The sequence below is a fragment of the Amaranthus tricolor genome, chromosome 2, assembly GCF_026212465.1.
Source record: "Amaranthus tricolor cultivar Red isolate AtriRed21 chromosome 2, ASM2621246v1, whole genome shotgun sequence".
Taxonomy (NCBI): Eukaryota; Viridiplantae; Streptophyta; class Magnoliopsida; order Caryophyllales; family Amaranthaceae; genus Amaranthus; species Amaranthus tricolor.
This window is the reverse complement of record NC_080048.1, coordinates 38,516,562-38,526,391: the sequence shown is the minus strand read 5'-3', so window position 1 is coordinate 38,526,391 and position 9,830 is coordinate 38,516,562. Positions and strand designations below refer to the sequence as shown.

The 9,830-nt window shown below is 33.4% G+C and overlaps 1 protein-coding gene across 1 annotated transcript; it reads right to left on the bottom strand.

Annotated features, from left to right (window-relative positions):
- Window positions 1–2,113: 2,113 nt before the first annotated feature.
- Window positions 2,114–9,248, bottom strand: LOC130806179 (uncharacterized protein At1g03900). Its single transcript, XM_057671139.1, has 8 exons — window positions 8,868–9,248; window positions 8,017–8,048; window positions 3,883–3,983; window positions 3,667–3,739; window positions 3,554–3,585; window positions 2,964–3,054; window positions 2,770–2,881; window positions 2,114–2,677 (listed from the first exon to the last, which is right to left on the bottom strand). The coding sequence occupies exons 1-8, from the start codon at window positions 8,976–8,978 to the stop codon at window positions 2,354–2,356; spliced, it is 876 nt and encodes a 291-aa protein (XP_057527122.1). The 5' UTR covers window positions 8,979–9,248; the 3' UTR covers window positions 2,114–2,353.
- Window positions 9,249–9,830: the final 582 nt, after the last annotated feature.

Here is a 9,830-nt window from a genome sequence, read left to right as displayed (position 1 = left end):
TAGGGAGAGAGAAAATCACGTTTAGCTTTTAAAAAAAAATAAAATTTATTTTAAACGGCTAGGGACACATGTAGGAGTGTTTAATGTGCAGGATAAGCAGGGCCGACCCTATTCAAAGGTCCGGGGCGAAAAATAATTTATGGGCCTTAATTATTTGCTTTTTGGTTGATAATCGTGCACTTATAATGACAATTAGTAAATAAGGTAATAATTATCATTATTAACACTTTAACTTGGTTAAATATACAATTTAATCACACAAGGTCTCAAGTTCAATGCATATGAAGCCAAAAATTGTCTATTTTTTTCGTGGACTGCCCTTGCCTAGGGTGGGCCCTGAGGATAACGGTCGAGCCAGACTTAATAAAATATGGGCCGGATTGAATAGGGGCCTCTAAACTTGATGTGGACATTAATGGACTAGTCGGTCTCCCGAGAGACGTCTTTCAAACTCAGTCCATTAAAGTTTAATATCTACTCTTGCTTTTCTACTAATAATTATTTTCATCCCCATTTATTAATTTATAACAATTGAATTATCATTTATAATAGTTAAATTGAAAAAATATTAATAATTCTCATTGACGTTGTTATTTATAACATATAAACAACTGGTCTCCTAAGAAACCGTCTCTTTGAAAGACATCTCTCAGGCCCAGCCTATTAAACCTTAATGTCCACTTACTATATTTAATGCTTACTTACATTTATCTTTGATGTCTACTTAGAATATACTTAATGCCCACTGAAAAAGTACTTAAAATGCCTACGTACAATATTCTTAATGCCTACCGAGTATCTTAACTTACTAGCCTACTTACCATATCCTTAATGCCTACTTACAATATCTATTAATGCCTACTTACTATACTTAATGCCCACTGAGTACAATATTCTAATTGCCTACTTACAATATTTTAAATGCCTATCGAAAAAGTTACCTTATATTTTTCTTTTTGGATCATCCCAATTATAGATGGTCTCTCATAAGAATTTGTGATATTTAAATTATACATGAATTATGTTAATTACAAAGGCCAATTTCCGACTCTTATTGAGCCTTTTTATAGCTCGCTTCATTGTTATCATAGTAGAGTCTGTTTTTAGTCCAATCCATTTCTGCCCAGTTCTTACAAAGCCCTTTCAAAAACGGGCCAGATAAGGGCTGAAAATGGGACTCGGGACATTGAACACCCCTAGGCACGTGTCATCCTAAGCCCCTACATAAATCCGCCTATGCCTGTAGGCCATGTTTGTCAAATGGTTATTAGCTGTATCACATAAAAAAACAACTTCAAGTGATAGATTATGTTTAAGTTTTATTTTTTTGGAAAAAAATTGAAAAATCTAAATTAGTTTTATAAATTAATACTGCCGTAAAATTTTCAAATAATATATTGTTTTTTAAAAAATTTATGAGCACAATTATAAGTATTAAGGTTTTGTTGTTGGTATATATTTAATGAATTTGAAGATTAAAAATTTATTTTTTTTTCGAGTAAATGCTATGTACGCTACTTGGTTATAGTCTCGTCTAACAATTCAAGCTTGGTTAAGGATCTAAATTGTTAGCTAGCAAAAAGAGACTTTTGGGGGCTAAAAGAAAAATCTATTAGGAAGACTAAGAGTGTTTGCAAAAGAAACTTTTGTGGCCCATGAGTCGAAAGCTAGCACAAAAAAATACAAATTATTAGATAAATCAGTTCCATAGTGAGATTAAATATATATGGGTTAATTTATTTTCTATTTTGACCTAAAAGCAATTAATTTTGATATATAATCAATCGATTTCAAATTAAAGTATATATATGTTAAATGCACTAATTGTTATCTTTTTAAAGTGATCTAAATTATGATCTTAAAATGATTAATTCAAAACTTAAATTAATCAGTTATATATAAAGTGATCAAATACAACATTAGAATGGCCGAGCATGAACATCTCTATTGGCATGTTGTGCATTTTGTGTGTCCACTGAAGTGATAAGACTAAACACACATTAACCTATTTACAAGGAAGGTGTCTCTCAAGCAGGTGGCCGAGCATGAGCATCTCTATTGGCATGTCGTGCGACAGCCACATTCTCGGTGGGCTTAAAATGAGTCCTGATGATATACCAAAATAATAACTATTGGCAAAGCTGCAAGTAACAAGTAAACCGAAAGCAACATCAACTCAAAATACGACTCGAAACACCTCTTTTTGTCCCGGGTTTGCTAAGATAGTAAGCAAGCAATACCCAATGGTGAAATTTTGTCGATGCAACTCAAAAACATCATATACACCAAACTTAGATGAAACGAATTTCACTTATAAACAGAAAACTTTGTACATGACGATGATAATAATGAATCAGTTGGCGGCTTGAAAATCACCAAAGTCATCGTCAATTGTATCTTCGGGACTTCGAGTTTCCTTCGAGTGAAGATCAGGTTGAGGCTTCTCTTTAACAGGATTTTCACTTTGTTCTTTAATACTCACGTCTTTGAAATTTACAGTCGGGTTAGAACTTGGGGATTTCGGAGTCTTAGGAGAAGTCGTTGGTGAGAGGGTCGATGGCGGTGGAGGAGGTGGTTTGATAGAAAGTAAAGGGTCGCTAGGCTTGCTATTATCTGATATCGAAAGGTTGTGCACGCCTTGCTCAACGGATTTCAGCTTAATATTGCCACCGGGTTTCTGACAATAAATGTTAGTCACAAAAAGATGATTATTGAAACGAGTAGCAAATAGTTTTACCCGACGAGGAAACAAAAAAGTGATAAGCTTACGTTTTTCAACTGAAGAACGAGGGTTTCTCCGTCTTTTAAACTGTAATCAACTGTTGAAGAATTCTGGAATTGCTGCTCCATTTCCTCGGCTGTTTTCTTCTTGTCTAGATACCTATATTCGGGTTATAAACAAAATGCATCTCGATTTTGATCTTGAACCGGATAAAAAGAAATATCAAGAAAAAAGGAGATACTTCATATGGTCATGTAGAGCAGCTTGAAAGTCGTAAGCTTCCGGCCTTTCTCGAAATCCAATACCAATGAAAGCATGTCGAAGACGACCATCTGGAAATGTAAATATTAGATCACATTTTAAAGTAAAGGAACTAGGACTTATAAAAAAGATGTAATGGTAGTTTGTGCTTAATGCATCTCGTTCTTAAGAAAATGGGAAAAAATACAATTCACTTCCAAGGAAGCAAAAATCTCTCTCTGAGAATCTTTCTCGAGCCGAGGGACTCTTTTGGCCGCATCCTGCTTTATAGGTTTGGGTTGCCACCTTCCTTCTCCCCAAACCCTGATCATTCCTATGGACATGATACACTGGGTACGATGATGACGATAACGACTTCCACGCAGAAAATTTCTCATTGATAGACATACTAATTCTATAAACTTCGTTTATTCAAAGTAGATCAAAATTGTAGCCAATGATATAGACTCTCGAACAAATTAACAAGACTATGCTTAGTCAGATATATTTTTATGAGATGAAAATCGGCTACGTCTTGATCACACGAATTCACTAAAATTAAAAAGTTGATCAAGGACAATGGCCACTCACCGATATTTTCTTCTATTCGGAGCACAAAGTATCTGCATAACAAAATAGAAACTTAGAAGACAAAGAAGATCTTAATTAAATACACAAAGCGTATGTCTAAAGAGGATAGCAACCTGCTACTATCAATTACAGGTTCCACAGGATGCGGCTCGCCTTTTCGCAAAAATGCCCGTGCATAGAGTTCACCTGAGCCAATTCAACGGAAATATGAAAATGCTGAACGAAAGTAAACAAAATTACGCTTCTCATACCAAGTCCGGAATCCTGATTTACGGTAAAGAATACTGTTTGACCACAAATATCACCAAATTTAAAGTTTAAACTTTTACCTGTTGACTTATCCTCGAGTTTGATAATGCAATCCTCTCCCTTGCTGACGACTTTCAATGCTCCCTCCCATGCCCATTTATTTACATCCCATTCATCAGCTCTACATTGAACGGAAAGTAACACCAATATCATTGATAATAAACATAGGATTAGTTGAATGGACAAGCAAAAAAATTTCAACAGATAAGGATCAGATCCTAATATATAGAGCTATACCCGAAAAAAAACTTACACCACAACATAGAATATAAGTACTTTGTTTTGAGCATCCACCAAATACTCCCTCCGTCCCACTCAATTTGCATCATTTGACATTTTGGTCCGTCCCACTTAATTTGCATCATTTCTATTTTTGGACAATGGCCCACCACTCATTGATTTTAACTCTATTTTAATTTCATCCACACAATTTATTTACTCTCTTCATTTATTACCATTATCCACCTTTTTCCTAAAAAACACCCACTTTTTCTTGGCTTCAATCCTAACAAGATAGAGGGAGTAAATGTCAAACCAAAGTACCCTCGCATCCAATAAGGGCTTCAACATATGTTATTAACTCACATCATCACAAACCATCAACTGACGTCACGAAATGACAATACAACATCCTGTTCGCTATTCGGCTACTCGCTATATATACTCCTTGATTCAACTCCTGAGGTACGCAATCATTCATTATTACCAACCACTTCGAGCTTTTCTCTCTATCAATCAGTCTTTCTCTACCCTTTCCAATCATCTAAAATCTAACTTGTGCATTGAAAGGGCCTTCCCGAAAAACATTCCCGAGCAGTCATGTATTCTCATTCTTGCAAGACTGCAGCCTAATCTGTCACTGCACCTTCAACATTTGGCTGTTCACTGGCTCAATTTTGCGTACATCAGCAAATGTAACTCTTGTTTCTAGTACTGAAACACACCTCAAATTCTAGTCACTTTCTACATTATCTTCCAAGAAGTGAATTCTGAGAACAAATCACGTACTCATAATTCTTCACTAGAAAATTCTGATGATGACTAATAAACTAATAGACCAATGAGCATCACAGTGTAAAGATAAGGTCGCAAAGTATCATATCAAAAGAGAGGAAAATGTTTCTAAAATTAACAAACCAATATTACTAAAATCATGAAGGGGTTAAAAATTGTACTCAAAGCCGGTTCAAGGGATATCTAGTGGTTGGCCGATATTTGGCGATATGACACTCACATCACCCACATTATGTGACCATTACTATAATCGTTAATCACATTTTTACACTATTACGATCACGAAGGGAGTTGACAAAAAAATACCCACTGGGTTATCATGGGAAGAAGACTAAAAACCATAGGATTAACGTTCACGTAGCTACTCTAAAAAATCTTGGTCACTTGCACTAAATGAGCTGTAATTGAATACATATGAAACATTACTATTCTCTTCATCAACATATATAAGTCCAGCCAAGTCTTTTTATGGTCGTCAAGGTGTATTCTTAGCCACAATGTTATCCTTCCTGAAATCACTGTATCAATTATTGTTTATCAAGTGATCTTGTTTTACATATAGTTCTTTATGTATAATGTAAGATACAACCAAGTGGGATCTTGTTTGATTCGTGTTAGTGCAAAATTTTCATTAAATTAACTTTTCTAGAATTTTTAATCATATGTACTTAAAGATTTTACGGTTAAATTTTTGTATTGAATATCATGGAAAAAAAAAAAGTGTAGCAATTAAAAAAACCAGAAAATGTGATGCAAACTTGCTCTTGTACTACACCTAACAATGTAATCAAAGTCAAAAACTTTTTCAAGTTGCAAATAATAAATTTAGCAATTGTTCATGCTAGACTTTGTGATTTTCCTCCCGCTCCCCCTCTCTTAAGAATTCTCAAGTGGAGTCGATTTATCAATTGGAAAGCAAAAATTCTCCAATACAAAATTCATCACAACTAAAACATATTCATTTATCCACATTCAAGTAACAATAAGAGGTGAAAAATTATATGATGAGGAACCTTATACTTTTCAGTTTGACTTTTGCAGTACTGTTAACTTATTAGAGTATGTTTGGATGATTATATGCGTGGAAATAAAAGGAAGGGAGAGGGAACAGAAGGAGAAGGGGTGTACGTTTTGTCCTTCCAAATTTTTAGAAGGATTTGGTTTACAAAATGGGGAGGAGTTCTTCCTTTCAAATAGTCAAATATTTTCCTTTCATTTCCCTCTTCTCCCCTCATGTTATCAAATGAAAGATATTTCATTATTTCCCTTCCTTTCCTCAATTTCCTCTCATCTAACATAGCATTAGTGAAGGGAAACTAATCGATAAATTCCACAGAAAAGATTGAGATTGATAATACACCAAGGTTGGGCATATCTCAAAAAAAAAAGGTTGGGCATATCACAAAGATTTTTGGAGGTCATTTGCCCAAAGGGAAAGCCATAAGGATCATACACACATGCAATCAAACGGACAAACAACTAATATGTTAAGGAAAACCCTTTCAACGGCAACACCTTCCAAAAAATGGAGTTGTGGATAAATATTGCAGGAAAATTGGTACTATATGGTTAAACAGTTTGCAGATGCAATTTACAATGTATTCAAAGCAAATACAGGGATCAAATGAAAAATACTATTGATCGAAAAACGTGCATGGTCCGTCAAAATATGTCATAAATCATATATGGGTGATAATGACCAACTTTGAAATGGTCATTGCCCATTGGTGAAAATTTGGAGGCTGAATGAATAAGCAGAGATTACTATTCTTGAAAATGGATACCGGGTAAAAGGCAACTAAAGACATGGATTCAATAGCATAAATTGGTAAAAGGAAGAGTGGGAAGTCAAGTTTAATAATAAGTTTGTACACCACAGAGCATAACAAAATGTTATGCTCTGCAGTCTACAGTCTTATTTCACATACTCTATGTGCATCTACTTTTTATGATACCTACATTTTCTTTATAGGAAACCTTTAATATATAGCATGTTCTTTATCATATATATTCTTTTCATAAAACAATATGTTATAATTATTATGCATGCTACTCATGAAGCATCATGTGTCCTATAGTTCGAGATGGATATTATAATTTGCAGGGGCAACGACTAGTGAATTATCATTAACACTTAAATGATCTGTTAACATATTATATTGCTCAAAGTCAAATTAGCCAACGAGAAAGTTAGTCTCTCAGATCTGAAAATCACACCCAGTTACTAGCAATAACAAATTAAGGAAACAAGGAAAAAGTAGTATGACTAATGCACATGATGGCTTCGTTTTTGCAATTTCTGGATGATTTGCAAAAGTGACTCGCACCCTTATATATGCTTATATGCTTATATCCTTAGCTTCCTTCTCAGATCACAAAACTTCTTTGACAAACTATTCAAGCATTCCACAAGTCATCCCAAACTAACATAATCAATTAATTACTTCATTGATTATCCTCTTTTTACCCTTGCTTCACCTCCTTGCATAAATCCACAGATGACTCTTAGCAACGATCTTAAACCCAATACCCAACCTCCCAAAGTGCAAGTTCAGGACTCATGAGTGACATTCTTGAACTTTCGAAAAACACAACAATAACAATGCCAAAGTCTTAATCTCAACAAATAGGGTCGGCTATATGAATTAAACAATTAACATGAGAGCTTGTCGATAACAATGATTATACTTTATATGTCAAAAGACTGCACCTCCTTGAAAAATGGTGCCATAAAAGGTCATCACAATCACTCATGATCATAGGAGAACTTGCTTTTGTGATTTCTTGTTTTAACAGATCTCAGCAAGAGCACTCACTGGATTCTTCAGCATTAATTTTGCCACATTGACATTTTGATGATGAATCGGTGTAACATAATTCGACCGATACTTCATTTTTTGAATTAGCAATTCACTCAAAATAGCACTAAAATAGCACAAAACTGATCATAATTCACTTTTTTTAATTTGCAATCCGCAAGGAGATAAGTGAATCATGTGATATTGTGATGAATCCAAATCTAAAAATAGTAAGACTTGTGATTAAATGAGGATCACATGGTTCTAAGAGATAAGCTGAACAAGCAAAAAGCTTTACAAATTGCACCTTGAATCCATACACAAAATGAACAAGAAAAGTACCTGTATGAAGCAGCAGTTTTCCTTGGAGGTATCTGCAAATACACAAGCACAATAAGAAAGCATGAACGCTAAAAACTAAATCGAAATTTTTTTTGGATTAAATATTACATGTGGAATTGCAGTCTACCAAGTCAACAAAAACGTTCGATCTATTACGACAATATCACATAGAAAAACAGAAGATAGTACTTGAAAAACATTTAATGTGGTTTAATAATAACACATATCGATAAGCAAATCGGTTACAAGACATACAGCAAATTAGTTGAACCCAAGATCCACAAACTTGAGGAAGTGTGGGTTAACAACATATATCAATTCGCAAATTGGTAACAAGACATATCAACAATAAATAACTAAAGCCAAACTTAACAACTCATTCATTTTTCACTATAAATGTGAAATCATTTGGCAAATTAATGTTTTTTATTAACTTTGATTTGATTTCTTCCATAAACCCAGTTCATATAATAGTGAGTTCAAGTAGCCAGTGCTTGAAAAGAAGCTGATCATATAGATCAAACCCTATTACAATTAAAACAATCAACATCACAGCTTAATCATACCCAAAAATCAATAAATAAACCCCTAACAAATCTAAATTTATCAAAAAACAAGCTGATCATCAAAATCAACACTCAAAACAAAAACCCCACTAATCTAAAATTCATCAAATAACAAAATGCCTAAATCAATTTCATTTAACATCTATAACAATCACATTTTCATACAAGTACTAAACTTTACAAAAGGGTTTCAAATATAATACCAAATACTTCAAACTCAATCAAAAAGATTACGAATTGCAATCAAATTCAGTATCTAAATGTAAAGAAAGAAAGGGTATTTACAATGTAGACATAACATTCAGAAACTTGAAAGAGGACAAGCTCAATTGGGTCTATGTCTTCAATTTCAGCAGTTACTTCTTTACCATTTGATGGGGTTTTCTCAGTATCCATTGATTTGTACAGTAGAAATGGATTGAAGAAAGACAAAGATGAGATTTTGAAGTGGGTGTTTCGGTGGGATCAGGGATGGTTGCTTCGAAGGTGGTTATGGTTGGCGAGTTGCTGAAATGTTGCCTATTGGAGTAGTCTAGTTCTTAGGCGATTTTGTCAAAGTAATTATCTTTGGGTTTGGCTTTTTTTTTTCTTTTTCTATATTAATCATGGAGAAATTGGTCAAACTTTTGGATGGTTTAACCAATTGAAAATTTCCTTCATTTGTATAGATTTGTTTCAAAGAGAAAGAGTGAGATATTTAAGAAAAAATTGAATATTAACAATAAATAAATGGAAAAAATAAATTGGGTTGATGAAATTAAAGAGACTTTAATGTATAGCTAAGATTAAAAGAAAGTAATGAGTCATTGTTCAATTGAAATGATACAAAATGAGTAGGTCGAAGGGAGTATTGGCTTATAAGCTAGCTGTTTACGTCAATTGTTAGAGGACATATTAGATAAAAATTATTTGTTGGTTGTTGGTTGTTTATTAGAGAACAAAACAAACTAAATGCAAAAAGTCAAGTTAGAATGTCTATGAGCAGAGGATGAGTAGCTTATTGATTTTGGATAAAAAAAAATAAACTTATTAAAAGTCATTTAGCAAATATTTTTTTATTGTTTGACCAATTAAAAAACTAAAACCAAAGAGTTTACCAAACAACCAATAAAAAACGAATTACCAAACACCTTTAAATTCAGCTTTTATTTCAATCAGAATATGTATAATTTTTTTTTAAAGTAAAAATCTAATCCACCTTAACTTATTATATAGCCAAAACAAAACAAACAAAATGTATATACAATG

Coding starts and splice junctions, on each gene's coding strand:
- LOC130806179 (XM_057671139.1), bottom strand. CDS start 8,978: ATGGATACTGAGAAAACCCCATCAAATGGTAAAGAAGTAACTGCTGAA. Junction 3,055..3,553: donor CCGAATAGAAGAAAATATCG/GTGAGTGGCCAT, acceptor TTACATTTCCAG/ATGGTCGTCTTCGACATGCT. Junction 2,882..2,963: donor GCTCTACATGACCATATGAA/GTATCTCCTTTT, acceptor ACCCGAATATAG/GTATCTAGACAAGAAGAAAA.